Here is a 17875-nt window from a genome sequence, read left to right as displayed (position 1 = left end):
CATTGTCATCTGTTTAGGTAAAATACAAAAAAGCTGCTTAAAAATGACAAAAACACAAAGAAAATGCGACTATACTGATTTGTCCAAGTTTAATACAAGAAATGTCCCAGGTGTCCCTATTTCTGACCAATTTGATACTTGTCAACAGTAAAATAACTCATAAATTGTCATCTGTTTAGGTAAGATACAAATAATCTGCTTAAAAATGCTTAAAACGCATAAGAAAATGCAACTATACTGATTTGTCCGAGTTTTATACAAGAAATTTCCCATGTGTCCCTATTTCTGACTAATCTGATCCCTCCCAACAGTAAAATAACTCATAAATTGTCATCTGTTTAGGTAAAATACAAAAAATCTGCTTAAAAACAACCAAAACACAAAGAAAATGTGACAAAACTGGCTCGCATGTTCGTCATAAATCGTCTCTCCATAACAAATGTCCTTTAGTATGCACTCGTTTTACAGTTTTATTATTACAAACCACCCAAAAAAAACAGGGATGTCCTAGTTTTTTACTTTGAAATGAGTTAAAACTAGGTAAGTATGTTCATTATTCAAAGGTAAGTATCAAATAAAAAGTTGTAACCTCTCACTAAAACACATGACCAAACCAAAAATTCTGTCCGTTCAATGAAATACACGACTTTACAGTGTAGTTTTCTTGATTTTTCATTCCGAATCTAAACTTTTGATTTAAATTTCGAGACTATTAATAACTTCCTCATGCGGATCGTGCCTCGAGGTTGCATAACTTTGCAGCCACACATCAGTTGGTCGAAGCAAGCAAATGTGAGCGTTGTGCAATCAGACATTTCACAAAACCTTTGAATTAAACGCATTAGTAACCGATCTGTCCAACAAAATCAGAAAATACGTGTTAAATTCGCTGTTTAGAAGTTTTACGACTTTAGTTTGCCTTCGCTTTCACTTTGCACCGGTGTAACGTGACATGAAGCAGACCTTAAACAAACACCTACAAGGAAGTGTTTTTTTGTTTTTCAATGCTTCTCTCGTGCTTCTAATTCCTCATTTGTGATTATCTAGGTTAAGTTCGAGTGTTACTTAACGTTATAAAGTCTCCCAGGCCTGTGGCTATAGAGGGGTGTGTTATGTAACCTGTAATGTATTCCATGATCTTTGTTATGACAGGTTTGGAACAGGGAGCATTGACCGCACAGACGGCATTAAACACTGGATTAGGACAATTGGAACACAGTATCTCCAATTGAAAGACAAAACAGCTTAAAAAAAAAGTTGTAGGCCTCGACTTTTCTGACGTTTAAAACCAGCGTCCAGCTCTGATTCAAATAAACTTGTCTCTTAACGTTCTATCCTGTCAAGTTGTGGAGTTATTAAAATGCTGATTCCCTCATTTCTCAGTAACAATAACAAAAAATAATGAAGATAAAATGCTCTTTTTTTAGTAGTAGAATGTAATTTTTCTACACAACATAATAGTACTTTCTTTATCTTAGCGTGAGGTTTTAAAATTGTTTTGTTAAAGCTCAAATCATTCCTAAAACTGTTCAGGAACGCTCACATTTTGTGCTGTTCAAGCGACATTGTGTAACTTTTTTTGCTGGAGGCTCCGTCAAATGCGTTTCTCCGTGTAGATGTTATTTTTGTTGGTCTGGAATGTTCCACAGTACAGCATTAAACCTTTCTATCTTCACGGAGACCAAACCAGAGCAAGTTACAGGTGAGATCTGTGTCGGAATGTTTGATTTTCGAGGTATTTTTGAGCTTTAAAAGCACCTGTAATTGAATCAATTTAAAGTAGAGCTGTTTAATGTCACACTGTGGAACATTCCAGACGGAGCAGTGACGTAGCCATAGAAACGAGCGAAGTGAAGGAAAGAAGGAAAGTTTTTGCAGTATTGACACTGGTTCAATTTCAGTATTATTTAATATTTTGAGTATTTGGTTTTGAAATAAATCAGTTTTCGTGTCGCTTTTGTCTCTAATTTTCGATATTTTTGACGACTCCACCGTCCAACATCATCGAGACCGAAACATCCCCCACAGATAAACGTGCTTTTATTGAATATTATTAAATCGCATGAATAATAAGTCAGCATTTCACGCTCGAACGTTCACAATGAGAGCGTTTTGAAGCACATGGGAGGAGTTCTGCAAAAATGAAAAGAGCGAAATCCTAGATAATAAACCCTTTCATAAACTTTGGGCCATTGATGCCGAGGGAAACACCACAGCCATAGGAAGCGGGAGTTGTAACAATATACAAGCTCGTGGAAACATAAAACCACAATATTAAACTGGCAGTATAGTGATTAAACAAAAGTAGGAAATAAAACGTGCTGTTCTTCCTCAAAAATCCCTCAGTGAATCCAATTAAAGCCCGTCGAGATCGTGTAAAAGTTCCTTCATAACCAAACACAAACACATCAGAGACACATCCACCCTCCCCATGTTTAAAAAAGACCTGAAAACCTTCAAAAATCTCTTTAAAACCACCTTTCGTTCACTTATTTCTTTGGTTTATCTTTGTTTGTCTCCATCCAATCCACTTTATTTCTGTTGCACATTTGACAAGCAGTTTCCAAAGTGTTGCACAAATACACAATAATAACAACGATAGTAAAATGATAAAATAAACTACTAAAATAATTATACTAGTCTTAAAATATTAAAAACAGTCAAATAAAAATAAGAGCAGATTCACAGAAGAGAAATAAATAAATAAAACCAATAAAATACATTAAAAGTAAATAAAATAAATAAAAGACCCGGAGGAGCACACGACTCACGAGGTGTTAAAAGCCAGAGAATAAAATTGGGTTTTAAGATGAGACTTAAAGGTTGTATCGAGGATTTTTTAAGGGAAGAGAAATACAGCGACAGTTCTTTTTCAAATGTTGTGCAACCAACACGTCAGTTGCTTCAGTCGCGCCACCGCTGGACGAGATCTCCAAGAATCACCTCAGTTTGGCTTTGCTCCTTTTCCCCTTCTCTTCTTCTTCTTTCGGCGACCTCAAAAATGGACTTTCTTTTGCGGCGAACCGGTCGTGGTTTCTCGTCCGCCATCGCGACAAACTTTGTGCGAACTGCGAGGAAGCGACAGTTTTAAAAAGCCTCTAAGAACCGCTGCATAAACCACGTAATCCCCGCGCGCCGACGAGTCAGTTACACTAGGAAACGTAGGGAGTTTGATTGACGACCTAACAGCCAATAAAAAATGAGGCAGCCTTGTTTTCTATTGGCTGATGTTTAACTGCCCTCACTACGTCCACAGTTGACAGATTTTCATTCTTTTTTTTTTTTTTTGGTCATCATAATTACAAGGCTGCTGCGTCTCTGTAATGGTATTTTAAACTTTCACTGACAATTTTAAACTAAAAAAAAAAAAATCCTCCATACAACCTTTAAAACTCTCCACTGTGGGGCTGTTGGGGCGTGGAGGGGCAGAGAGTTCCAGAGTTTGGGGCCGACCACAGAGAAGGTTCAGTCCTCTTGGTTTTAAGTCTCGATTTAGGCACCATGAGCTGGAGCTGGCCCTTGGCCCTCGGAGCACTCAGGGGTGTAAATCTGGATGCGCTCCGAGACGTAACATGGGGTCAGTCCATTCAAAGCTTTAAAAACAAACAATAAACTCTTAAAATCAATTCTAAAATTAATAGGAAGCCAGTGCAAAGACACAAGGATTGGGGTTTTGTGTGTATCTCCTTTTTGTTCCTGTTAAAAGTCGCACTGCAGAGTTTTGGACTCACTGTCGTCGGTAAAGTGAGTTTTGTGAGATGCCGGAATAAAGCTCGTTACAGTTTTCCAGGCACGATGAGATAAAAGCGTACGTAACTTGTTCAAAAAGTTTAAAAGATAAAAAAGGTTTGACTTTAATTGGGGCAGGACTCCATAAGTTTTTTTTTTAAACTTCATCCTACTCCTTTTGAGCACCAGGTCCCAAATATGTTCATGTACATATCACTATTTTTGTTATTGTTTTTGAATTTTGTTGTACCTGGATCAAACAAATAAAATAAATAAAATTAAATAAAAATAGCTATAAGCTGCAAATGATAAAAACTTGCCTTTAAAACACCACGTTAAGCATCTTTGAGGGTCTTGAAAAGTGCTGTGCAAGTGTTACGTATTATTATTATTATTACCGTATTTTCCGGGCTATTAATCGACTGCGCCCCACAATCCAGAGCGCCCTATACACGAATCCACTCGGGTGTCCCAATACGACTTCAGTAAACTACAAAGCCACAAACACACACGGAGCAGATATTTGTGAAAAAAGTTCGCAAATAGACCATTTAATGACAGCGCGCCTTATAATCCAGAGCGCCTAATAGCCCAGAAAATACGGTATTCTAAAAACAAAAAAAATGACAAAAACTGAGCTTGCGTTGCAGTATTGAATATCTATACAGTTTCATGTTTCCGACAAAAGCGTCCGTTTAGTTGTGTCATATTGATTCCTCATTATCTGTGGGACATCTTTGCCGTTGAACAGTTTTCTCTTGTGTCGTGTGTCGGCGAGCGGACGAGTGTCTTATGCACCTGTCACTCTTCACCGTGTCGCTCAGACTCAGACTCTGCTGCTTTACTGGGCTCCGTAACCCTTTTAATGCACTAACCCCCGTTACATAAGCGAAAAAAACTGACAGCAGATGGAAAGATCGCGGCTAAAATCGTACTTTCTAACTGTCATGTACTGTAGAGCAAAACATGAACGCGTTATGAAACTGAAAAAAAAAAATGCAAATGGTTAGAACTCTTTTGGATTGAATTATAATAACACATAACACTTTTCAAGATGGTCAAAGATGCTTTACGTGAAGAGACAAGCATTTTAATTTTATTTAAACATTAAAAAAAACTAATAAAAAGATATGAAGGCACAACATAATCTCCATAATCTCAGGACCTTTAACAAAGAAAGAAACTAACAAAATGAAGAGGATAAAACTGTTAAGAACATTCAGTAAGATAAAGATAAACAAAAGAAATAAAGTTAATGAGTTAATGGCTTTTATGTGGTTTAGTTGTTTTGTTTAACTCCCCATCGGCTCATTAAATTAACAGCTCACTCCTCTAATTATAAAGTCTGGGCTCCTCCCAATAAACACACACACGCAAACAATATAATTATATAGTAATGCGTCTAACTGGTGGTTTGTTTTGTTTTTTTCTTCGTCACTGATCAGTTTCTATATATTTTCTCAACTACCAAATTATTAAAATAGCTTTACTTCTTTATTTCATGAACATAAACAAACCAGACGAGTTGAAAAATTGTCAGAATTCTTCCTCCAAAGTCTCGAGTCTGAGGTTTGACTGTAGAATGGGTTCGGTCAAGTGGTAACGGAGGGAAACAGGGGCAGATTTTTGACATTCAAATGTCTCTTATTCAGAAACTAGAGGGACTATTGAAATAAGTAAAGTATCAGAATGTAGGAAAGAGTTACACTCCAACAGGGTCAAGTTAAACCTGTGAGATTCTTTCAAGTTGTTGACAAAAAATTAAAAAACTCATGTCGGTAACGGAGGGAATGAAATATGCAGCACTTTTTGGGCAATAAATCCAAACAGTGATAACTCTTGGTTCTCACTTACATATCCTTAACAAACTGGTTTGAATATTTGCTTCATATAGTTTTCTACCATATGGTACAAGATTAGGTTGAAAAACCTCTTACTTTTTGACTCATGAGATTTTTTATTAAGAAAGGTCATGGTAACGGAGGGAAAAGTAACGGAGGGAAAATTGTGCAAACCAGTAGAAGGTGCAGGATTTTACATAATTTGTCACTTTTTTCTTCTGAATACTTTAATATTACTTCAAAATGAAAAGAAACTATTTCTATAAAATATGTCAGTCCTTCCAAGCTAATTTTTATCATTTAAATTTTTTTTTTTTTTGAATAATCCTGTACCTTCATCAGCAGTTCAAAGATGGAATAACACAAGATATGATGAAATACATCCATTTATTTACATGATTTTCAGGTCTTTGAAATTTGGGAAATAATTTTTGTTCCATGTTTCATACATGGTCTGTTTAAAACATATTAACTTTAGAACCAAAAATGGTACAGAAAAAAGGTCAACAGTTTCATAAACTAGAGCACATATGTATCTGTTCAATACATTTTTATATCAGATGAATTAACTTGAATTTTTGGCCTTGTTGTTTACTTCTGCTTGACTGGGCCCGAATAAAATGTCAGACTCAATTTGGATACGAGGAAATTCCCCCCATACTCAACGTCGATTACGAAAACCACAATGAATATAAAAAAAAAAAAATACTCCTTTTAAAGTAGCAGAATGTAATTTTCATATACAAAATAATAGTATCTTCCTTATCTGAAGTCTCAAGAACATGTGGTTTGGAACAGACTTTAACCCTCCATTTAAAAAAAAACAAAACAAAAACGAATCACGTCACTGGGTGATTAGATATGTCTAAATCTCCATTAATATTTGATTAACTGACCAGACAAACTTTCAGTGTAGTTTTCAAAATGGACTCTTGGCTTTGGCCGTTTAACTTAAAGCCTTTTAACTATAGTTTTCCTTGTGCGATTTTTACTTCTTTATTTTATTTATTTATTTGAGACAGGGACAGCGCACAATTTTTACATTAACTCTGACAGGAGAGAAGTGTTGTACATCAGGTTGTAGCATCAGTGTTGATTTCCACCTGTCGTCTTTGGGCAGGTTCATTGATTGATTGTATTTAATTGACCTTAACTATCAACTGTTCGTGGAGACTTATGTAACATGTTTTGGGTTGATGGGGGAAACCGGAAGCGCCCGGACGAAACCCATCCAGACACGGGGACAGACATGCAAACTAGGGCCCGGCCGATATGGATTTTGTCGTGGCCGATATGAAACCGATAAAATGGGAGTTGGAGCTGCCGATATATATTTAGTGATGTAAAAATTCACTGTAAATCTTGAATTGTTTAAAAAAACTTAGGTTTGGCTCTAGTGGATTTTAAATTGGGTTTATTTAGGCAACATTTATTGTTATTCTGCCTCTGTACGTCATATTTACAGACAGTAGGTCGGACTAATGGCATTTTTGCATCACATTTTATCTACTAGTGATGGGGATTCCAGTTCTTTTTAGAGAACCGGCTCTTTTGGCTCGCCGGCTCTTTTGGCTCCCAAGTAGCTCTTCAGGTTGTTTTGTTGCAAGCAGGACTAAACCAGAACTGAACCAGGTCTAAACCAGGACTGAAAAAGAACTAAACCAGGACTTAAACAGATCTAAACCACGTGTAAAACAGGACTAAACCAGGACTGAACCAGGACTGAGTGTCGGGACTCGGCCTCCATCTCTCTCTCCGTCTCTCGAGCCCAAGATTAAACCTGGTTTATTTATTTTATGCTGAACTACAACCAAACATGCACGTTTTTTTTATCCTGTGCACACGCAGATTTCTGAAAGTTTTGTTTTCAGCCGCTGTCGAAACTACCGCGAGTCTGCACGCGGCGTGAAGAGGAAAAAAAAGTGAGAGAAAGAGAAAACACGGCTCCCAATAAGGAGCACAGAAAGGCCCGGGCCACGTTTTAAGTTTCGATCCCTTTTCTAAGAGCACCGTCTACCTCAGGGGCGTCCAAACTTTTTTCATCAAGGTCCACATATTTAAACACAGATGAAGCAGAAGTCTGATCGAGGGCCACAGACTGGAGCTCAATACAGTGAATAATTCAAGTATGTGCATGTTTAACACGTTAGAATGACCCATCGGACTTAATTCATGCTCAGATCCTTAAAACCACACACTAAATATTATATATGAGCTTTATCAAGGTAGATTTTCAAAAACCTTGCAGCAAAAAGTAAATTTTTAATTGATGCAAGGTAATATGGGCCAATTCACCTATAAAAATTTGTCTGAGGGCCGCATTTGGACCACGGGCCATAGTTTGGACATGCCTGCTCTACCTGCTCCCTCTGATTGGAACACCTGCAGCAAACAGACACATTTTTGTTCTTTCTGTTCACGTAGTTTTTAAAATATTTTATTTAAAGTTCTTACATTACAAAAAAAACTGACTCTTGTGAGCTTTTAATCATGTTCTATCATGTTACCTCATCATTAACTGAGCTGGAGTTGTGTTTTGTTTCATTCACACATGTTTGAGTAACTCTTTATTATTGGTCTGTCTACTTCTCCAAAGCTTAAAATGCTCTGTTACACCTTGTGATGTCATATAGTGGTAGTTTTCATGTTAACAGCTCCTTTTACCTTTTGTTCAGTAGAGTTTGGCAGTTCTAGGGCTGAAATTATCCACATGATTGTAGTGAAATGTACTTTAAAATCACAGTGGAGCACTTCTTGTATTACCACAAGTTTTTAGGGAGTTTTTTTGTGAGAAGAACTGGTGTGTGCAGGTTTGTGTGTTAAACTGTGTGAATGAAACAAAAACACAACTCCAGGTCGGTTTGTGATGAGGAAACTGTTAACACAAATCAGAAAACTGTAATAATGGGACTTTTTTTTTTTTTAAACTGACCTAATTCTCCACCTCACAAACGCCCGGCGGCTCCACCTCCACACTGAGGCTTTGTCTACAGCGTCACCTCTGACACTTCACTCCACTAATCCCACAGCTTTGTCCTGTAGGCCTCTCTAACCCACACTCGCCCACTGGAACCCGCCGGTGCCCCTGCCCCTGCCCCGACCGGAGACGGGCAGCTGCTCCGGTGTCCTGTCCCCGGGGGCCGTGGGGCTTTATGTAACCGGACACCCCCCGTTTGTCCCTCCTGCCTCCCCCCCGGCCAGCTGCTGCGAGGGGGGTCCAGTCAGCCCGTCGGCTCCACCACACCCACAGCATCCAGACGTTAACATCCAGGCTTCTGCGTGCGCTGATAACGACACGCGAGCGGCTCCACATCGAGATAAGATCAAAAAAACTGTTAAAAAAAAAAATTCAGAAACGTTTGAAACCATTTGGTGATTTTCTCTTATCGGCTGATCACAATTTTCAGTTTAATTTGGTCTAATTAAAGGTGCACTGTGTAACGTTTCTGGTCAGGCTTCCATCAACGGCTTGTTTCTACTGTATGGAGATGTTATTGTTTTGTCTGGAATGTTCCGCAGTGTGACTTTAAGCAGCTCTACTTTACATTTATACAATTCAAGGTGGTTTTATAGCTCAAAAAAACGTCACAAAACTGGCATTCTGACTGTGAGCGGCGTCGCCTCTACGCAGATCTGACCTGTAACTCGGTCTGGTTTGGTTTCCATGAAGATAAAAAGGTTTAAAGTCATACTGTGAAACATTCCAGACAAAGCGATAACGTCTCTGTGGAGAAAAGTTACTTATTTGACAGATCCTCCACCAGAAAAGTTACACAATGCACCTTTAAAAACTAATAAAAAGGTTTTCTTTATATATTTCTGGAACATGAACACTACAGACTTTTATTTAGTTCCATTTAACACCAAAAAATGTAAAAATTCTCAAGGTTTCCACACACTCCTTCTGCCAGAGGATTGACTGTGGACGTTTCCGTTAAAAACAACCACAGAAATGACTGAATCTTGATCTTGATTCAAATTTAATTCATTGCCCAAACTTGATTGTCATTTTTATGCATAAAAAATAACAACAAAAAACACAATCAAAGCATTTTAATCTTGGTACAATACTAAAATGTCAAATTTCAACTCAATTTTGATATTAAGAACAGTGTTGGGGAGTAACAGATTACATGTACCGGAGTTATGTAATCAGAGTACAAATTATGAGTAACTGTATTCAGTTACAGTTACTGTTTCAGTGAGTGGTAATTGGATTACAGTTACTTTGTTGAAATAAATAGATTACACGGCGGGATTTTCCTGTTTTCCTACTATTTTTATTTATTTATTATTATTATTATATTTTTTTTTTCCACTCATTGCTGGAAACTAAACCAGCTCTAAACCAGGACAAAATCAGGACTAAATCCAGGTCTAAACCAGGTGTAAACCAGGTCTTAACTAGATCTAAACTAGATCTAAACCAGGTCTAAAACAGGACTAAAACCAGGTCTAAACCAGGACTAAAACCAGGTCTAAACTAGATCAAAACCAGGACTAAAACAGGATTTAACAGGACTAAATCATGCTGCTCAGACGTGTCTCCTCCTCTTCTATCAATAATATTTTTAATATGGTTAAGTTTCCTCGTCTTTGCTTCTCTACAGCAAATAAAGTAATCCAAAGTATTCAGATTACATTGCTCACTTTAAGTAATTTAATGGATTACGTTACAAACTACATTTTGGTGTGTGTAATCTGTAATCTGTAGGGGATTACATTTTAAAAGTCACCTTCCCAACACTGATTAAGAATAAACATCAATGGCATTTTTTAATATAACAATTAATATAAAAGTACAATTTTTTACCAGGGCTGCAAGATTAATCAAAATTACAATTTGAATGGAAGCTCTTAGCAATTCCAAAGGCTGCAATTTCTGAACAACAACAAAATTCTATCTTATTCTGCGTAAAAACGTCTAACCCTGTAGTTTAGATCTGTACAAACGTGTCCCGCAATGTTTTATTTATTCAAATTTCAGTCTTTTTCTTGTTTAAAATGCAAACTTTGAACTTTTTATTATTAAAATTAATCACAGATACATAAAATTAAACATTATAAAGCCAAAAGAGCACTGTTTTATCACCAGTTTACAGCGATATCGTCACTCTCCACCAGCTCCAAAAGCAAAGTGATGAAATAAAAGCGTGTACAACTTGTTCCAGATGTTTTAAGACTGGTTTTGACCCAGATGACTTTGCGATCTTGAGTACACTTGTTGTGAAAGCGTGAACCTGCTGACTGTGCAGGGGCAGGAGCAGGCTGCGGCAGGAGCAGGCTGCGGCAGGAGCAGGCTGCGGCAGGAGCAGGCTGCGGCAGGAGCAGGCTGCGGCAGGAGCAGGCTGCGGCAGGAGCAGGCTGCGGCAGGGCCCAAGCGCTGCTACAGACTTAGATTATGAAATATTTGGCCTTAAGATCAGTGGTAAAGTGGGTGACTCCGGTATCTCCTTTATCTCAGTGACCCGGTGAAGAGTGCAGCACTGACATGACCTCGCTGCTTCGCTCTCGTGTCACACTGTCCTCAAATGAAAACGTCTTTAACTTATTTTTGAGTGCGCAGCTTCAACTGGAGCGTTACATTAAACGGCCCATTTTACATGATTTTCTGAACTGTTCTAATGTCGTTTCCTCGTCACAAACGGACAGATTTGTGTTTTGTTTCATTCACATGTTTAACACTCAAACTCTGCACATTTAGGAGTTCTTCTCTCAGACAGAAATCACTCTGTTCCACCTTGTGATGTCATGTGTTGATACAGGGAGTGCTCCACTGTGTTTAAATTATGCTCCAAAGTGTCATATTGGAGTTGTTCATGTTCCATCGTGTAACAGCTTTAAATGTTCTGATGCTTTAGTGAAATCTGAAGGGGGGGGGGGGTTCAGTTTGTGCCCACAGGCTGAACAAGTAAAAGAATTTTACTAAAACTGTGGCACTGAGTGATTACAGAAATAATTTACAGTTGATTATTGCTTATTTTGATTTCAGTACACACACAAACAAACACAAACAATCTCTAATCTCTCTCTTTAATATAAGTGTCTTTGTGTTTGTTTGCAGAATGAAGATGTGAAGGTCAAAGAGGAGGATGAGCCTGTTCCTCTGGCCCACAGCTCGTCTCTGGAGCAGGAGGTACGTCTCCTGTTCTTCTCACATGTGTCTTTAAGCTCAGAGGAGAACATGTGTGAACATGAGTGTGTGTGTGTGTCTGTTCCAGTCTCTCCTCGGGGGCGCTGGAGCTCTGTCCCATCACTCAGGCTTCCATGGACCTTCTGACACAGACCAGTCCTGGAGCCAGCTCCTGCACCTGTCTGTGAGCGACCTGGAGGTGAGCACCTGCCTGCACCGTGTGACCTGAGCCAGGACCAGGAGCTTCAACTGCATCACTGTAATATTAGTCTCAGTGTATCATGCGGGAGTTCAGCGTGTGTTATAAAGAGATAATGTTACAGATAAAGACTCCAGGGCCTGAGTCTGAACGATCAGCTCCTGCAGCTTCAGCTCACATCAGGAAGTGCAGATATCAGATTATACACAAATTATTACACTTCTTACGCTTTAATGTGTTCATGTCTCCTTGACCTGAAGTAGTAGTACTGGTAAAGTGCGTGCGTGGGTGCGTGCGCATCCGTGCACGTGTGTGTGTGCGCGTGCGTGCACGTGTGTGTGTGTGCGCACGCGTGTGTGTGTGTGTGCACGTGCACGTGTATGTGCGCGTGTGTATGTGTGTATGGTGTGTGCACACGTGCACTTGTACAGAGGATCTTACCCGTGTCTGGTGTGCAGGACCTGGACTCTCTGGTCGGCGCTCGTCTCCCTGATCTGGACACAGACCTGTCTAGTGCCCTCCAAGGGGACTTGAGCCTGGAGGACCTCACCCTGCAGGACGCCATCATGTCTCCGCCCACGACGCCGCAGCACACAGACCCCTCGTCGCCCGGCCTGGCTCTGGGGCTGGCGGCTCTGCCCTTCGCCTCCGTGTGTAACTTCAGCGGGGGCTCCTCTCAGGGCCTGGGGGGCGGCCTGGACGAGGCCGTGTTTGACCAGATAAACCAGCTGGGACTGGAGGGGCTGGACTCCATGGACCAGCAGCTGCTCAGCTGCCTGGACCCTCAGCTGCTCGAGGACTTTGACTCAGACTCGGGCCTGTCTCTGGAGAGCAGCTCCGGAGGGCCTGGCTCCCCAGGTACGTCACACTGAGGGCACAGAGTCTTTCTCCTAGTGACTCTGGAGATGCTCCACATGTTCCTCCACTTTCTCCACACCCACATGTGACACTAATGATGATCTAATGCCCCTTTCCCCTCAGGCTCCTCTGAGATGTCCTCGTCGTCCTCCTCTCTGTGTGAGGAGGAGTGTGGAGCTACAGGCTACAGCAGTGAGGTGGACTCTAAGAGCGTCCTGGACCACGGCTCCTGGTCTCCTGTAGATCTGAGCGAGAGCGTGTGGCACGACCACAGCTACTCGTCCCCCCTCACCTACCCCCACAAGGGCATTAAAGAGGAGCCTCTGAGCGAGGAGGAGGAGGAGGAGTGTGGTCTGGAGGAACGAGAGCTGAGTCGGGACGAGGTCCGTGCTCGTGCCATGTGTCTGCCCTTCTCTGTGCTGCAGATCGTCAACATGCCCGTGGAGGAGTTTCTGGAGGTGCTGGACAGCCACGGCTTCTCCTCCGAGCAGGTCACTCTGCTCAGGGACATCCGCAGACGAGGCAAGAACAAACTGGCCGCTCAGAACTGCCGTAAACGCAAACTGGATGCCATCACGGGCCTGCAGGAGGAGGTGTCCCGCCTCCAGGCCCAGAGGGAGCGGCTCCTGCGAGACAAACGGCTCACGGCCAAAACCATGTGCGCCGTGGGTCAGCAGATCCAACAGCTCACCAGAGACGTTCTGTCCAGGCTCAGGGACCCTCTGGGGCAGCCCCTCACCCCAGACAGGTACTCCCTCCAGTGCGGCGCCAACGGCAGGGTGGTGCTGGTGCCCGCCCGCAGACCCACCGTGTCGGGCGCCACGGGGAACAAAACGGACAAACGCAAGAAAGGCAAGAAGCAGTGACTGAAAAAGCCTGTGAGCCTGAACTGTGCGCTCTCTGCCGGCGTGTGGAGCACCAGCAGGGGGCGCAATAACCAGGACAAAGTTAAATGTAGCCTACATAAGTGACATGGGTGTGGGCGCGTGTCCACTGGAGCGTACAGCCACACGACCACACTTCTTCTACAAAACGGTGTCAATGCTGCTGTATAATCTGATCTGTCCAAACTCACGCACAGTCCTCATTTGTGATTCCATTCAGTCTCTCGCGCATTTCCTTTTTTTTTTTACTTTTCTGTCTCGTCTGTGTTCCGACGTTGGCCCTTTTCCAAACCTGGACCGCCCGCCGCGTCTCTGAAGCGGTACAGACCTCGACGTACTGAGCCAAGCTGTAGCTCCGCGTGGACACGCCGACGCCGGACTCCTCAAACTCGACGCTCCCATGTCGCTTTTACAAACACTGGACTCCCGCGGCTCCGAGGAGAAGAAGAGCCGCCGACGAGAAACCTGCTCACGGCCAAGAACCAGAACCAGAACCGGGCCAGGGGCAGGTAGAGCACATCCTTCCAAAGTAGAACAAATATTTATTCTCCCAGTCCATGAGTATTTGACCAGGTGAGTGTGGAACTTTAAACAGAGGCGAGGGCGGGGCTCTGCAGTGCCGGGCTGGATTTAATTTGTTTGTTGCCTTGGCGACATACACGATACCAATGCCTTAACCGTCATATCTCATCCTACGTTTGGTTTTCTGTGAGTGTAACGTTTGGAAAGGCGAAATGACATCGACAATATCACGCTTAAAGGGCCCATCGCACTGTTTTCTAGCGTCACAAACACCTGGAGTTGTGTTTTGTGTCGTTCACGTTTCATTTTAGGTTCAGGGGTTAGTGCTTTTCTCAGTTTCAAAGCACCCGGCTCCTCCTCGTGATGTCATAAAGTGGTAATGAAGGTCTCCACTGTGTTTTCGAAGTCCGCACGGCTTCACGAGAATCATTTTTATCCTCCCAGACCTGGATTTTTCTGAAACTGCTCCACTTCTCATTCAGACATTTTATCGACAATCTCCACTGAACAAACGGTAAAAGTTAAAAATAAAAGCAACAAAATGAGGGTAAAAACGGCTGTTGACCTAACATAACTACTACTAAATGACATCACGAGGTGGAACAGAGCGTTTTGAGCTTTGGAGATGCAGACAGACTCATAATTACTCAAACGTGTGAAGGAAACAAAACACAACTCCAGGTCTGTTTTTGAGGAGGGAACCAGAGTCCTGCACGGGTCTGTTGTCGGAGACCCTCAACCCGCCCGTTAACCCGTGATTATTTGAAAGTTAAACCCGTTACTCGCCTGTGACCGAGATAAATCACACACAGATTAAAATTATTCTAACTGAAGCATCCGTCAGAATATTAACTGAAAAGTCACGACTTAAAGAATTACAATCATGAAATAAAAAAACAGTTGCTGTCAAAAATACGTCATCACTTTATCACAGTATTTATTAAGCAGAAGAAAAACTGATCAAGATGCCGGACTTTTGCGTCGCACAGGACGCCACGGACTGAACCAGGACTAAGCCAGGACTGAACCAGGACTAAGCCAGGACTGAACCAGGACTGAACCAGGACTAGGACTGAACCAGGACTGAACCAGGACTGAACCAGGACTAAGCCAGGACTGAACCAGGACTAACCTAGGACTGATTCTAGGACTAAAACCAAGGCTAAAACCAGGACTAAAACGGAACTAACCTAGGACTAAAACCAGGACTAAAATCAGGACCGATCCTAGGACTAAAACCAGGATTAATTCCAGGACTAAAACCAGGACTTAACCTAGGACTGATTCTCGGACTAAAACCAGGACTAACCTAGGACTAAAACCAGGACTAACCTAGGACTGATTCTAGGACTAAAACCAAGGCTAAAACCAGGACTAAAACGGAACTAACCTAGGACTAAAACCAGGACTAAAATCAGGACTGATCCTAGGACTAAAACTAGGATTAATTCCAGGACTAAAACCAGGACTTAACTTAGGACTGATTCTCGGACTAAAACCAGGACTAATTTAGGACTAAAATCAGGACCGATCCTAGGACTAAAACCAGGATTAATTCCAGGACTAAAACCAGGACTTAACCTAGGACTGATTCTCGGACTAAAACCAGGACTAACCTAGGACTAAAACCAGGACTAACCTAGGACTGATTCTCGGACTAAAACCAGGACTAACCTAGGACTAAAACCAGGACTAACCGAGGACTGATTCTAGGACTAAAACCAGGACTAATTTAGGACTAAAACCAGGACTAAATTAGGACTGATCCTAGGACTAAAACCAGGATTAATTCCAGGACTAAAACCAGGACTAACCTAGGACTAAAACCAGGACTAAAACCAGGACTAACCGAGGACTGATTCTAGGACTAAAACCAGGACTAATTCCAGGACTAACCTAGGCCTGATTCTAGGACTAAAACCAGGACTTAAACCAGGACTAACCGAGGACTGATTCTAGGACTAAAACCAGGACTAATTTAGGACTAAAACCAGGACTAAAATCAGGACTGATCCTAGGACTAAAACCAGGATTAATTCCAGGACTAAAACCAGGACTAACCTAGGACTGATTCTCGGACTAAAACCAGGACTAACCTAGGACTAAAACCAGGACTAACCAGGACTGACTAAAACCAGGACTAGGACTAAAACCAGGACTAAAATCAGGACTGATCCTAGGACTAAAACCAGGATTAATTCCAGGACTAAAACCAGGACTAACCTAGGACTGATTCTCGGACTAAAACCAGGACTAACCTAGGACTAAAACCAGGACTAACCGAGGACTGATTCTAGGACTAAAACCAGGACTAATTTAGGACTAAAACCAGGACTAAAATCAGGACTGATCCTAGGACTAAAACCAGGATTAATTCCAGGACTAAAACCAGGACTAACCTAGGACTGATTCTCGGACTAAAACCAGGACTAACCTAGGACTAAAACCAGGACTAAAACCAGGACTAATTTAGGACTAAAACTAGGACTGATCCTAGGACTAAAACCAGGATTAATTCCAGGACTAACCTAGGCCTGATTCTAGGACTAAAACCAGGACTTAAACCAGGACCGCAGGCAAAAGGACCGGCTCAGATCACCGCGCCCCACGGAGGTAAACGCAGCCGTCGCCTGATCTCGCTTTGTGGACACCTGCTCCACGGGCTCAGGGTTCTCTCGCTCTTAAGTCCAAGATTAGTCCAAGATTAGTCCTGGTTTAGTCCCGACCCGCCCGTGTGTCATCAGTACCGGCTCGTTTCAGTAACTTTTTGCTCGTACCCAGTGCAGGACTCTGGAGGGAACAACATTTGAACTCGACTTGAAGAGTTTATTTCCGTCATATAAGGACCTTTTTCTTTTTTTTAAATGACTTCACTTTTTCCCCTTAGTACAAGTTGACTCTTCTACCTCATGCTTGATTTCTTGATTTGGAAAAAACAATTCATAATTTCGAGTAAAAAAAAAAAAAAAAAGGTTTAAAGGAATACAATCAGCGCTGTTGAAATTGGACTGTTGGCCCTTTCACTTTTCTCATTTGTTGCGTAAATGATTGAAGACAGTCTCTCATTAAGAGCGGCCTTTTTCCTTTTTCCTTTTCCGGTCCTTTAAGGTTGTGTTTAATTTAATATAGTTTGAGCGTTTATGATTCTTTTTGTTTTATATTCTGGTTTGAAGCTGTTTTTTTTCTGTTGATTTGAGCTGTTTGACTGCATGGTGATTGTGGATGTTGCTCGTATGGTTTGGCTTCTAGGGCGATGATGTTTCTGATGAAAAATAAAAAAAAACACCTTTTTCTGGTCTGAAGTCTGGTTCCTGTTCTTTGATTTATGTTCATTCACAAACACGTTTTTTAATATATATTTTGGACAAACAAACAACAATTTATGTTCCTCTTGACTGTTTGCAGGGACCAGATTAGTCAAAAAATATGAGAGTCCTGGTTTAGTCTTAGTTTAGTCCTAGTTTGGGCCTAGTTTAGTCCTGGTTTAGACCTGATGTAGTCCTGGTTTACTCTTAGTTCAGTCTTAATTTAGTCCTGGTTTAGACCTGATGTTAAATTTAGTTCTGGTTTAGTCTTAGTTTAGTCTCAGTTTAGTCTGGTTTAGTCCTGTTTTAGTCTTAGTTTAGTCCTGGTTTAGTCTTAGTTTAGTCCTTGGTTTAGTCTCAGTTTAGTCCTGGTTTAGTCTTAGTTTAGTCCTGGTTTAGTCCTG

At 41.5% G+C, this 17875-nt stretch overlaps 1 protein-coding gene across 1 annotated transcript in view; it reads left to right on the top strand.

Moving 5' to 3' along the window:
* nfe2l3 (nfe2 like bZIP transcription factor 3) overlaps positions 1-16235 on the top strand; it is a 17362-nt gene extending 1127 nt beyond the window's left edge. Inside the window, exons 2-5 of the mRNA XM_020939350.2 lie at positions 11635-11706; positions 11792-11902; positions 12361-12760; positions 12884-16235. Coding sequence (XP_020795009.2) covers positions 11635-11706; positions 11792-11902; positions 12361-12760; positions 12884-13626 — 1326 coding nt within the window. The 3' untranslated portion in view covers positions 13627-16235. The remainder of the gene's footprint in view (positions 1-11634; positions 11707-11791; positions 11903-12360; positions 12761-12883) is intronic.
* Positions 16236-17875: the final 1640 nt, after the last annotated feature.

The sequence above is a fragment of the Boleophthalmus pectinirostris genome, unplaced genomic scaffold (genome assembly GCF_026225935.1).
Source record: "Boleophthalmus pectinirostris isolate CB_2022bp ecotype Guang Dong unplaced genomic scaffold, ASM2622593v1 HiC_scaffold_21, whole genome shotgun sequence".
In the NCBI taxonomy this organism is placed as follows: domain Eukaryota; kingdom Metazoa; phylum Chordata; class Actinopteri; order Gobiiformes; family Gobiidae; genus Boleophthalmus; species Boleophthalmus pectinirostris.
This window is presented reverse-complemented; position numbering and strand designations above follow the sequence as displayed.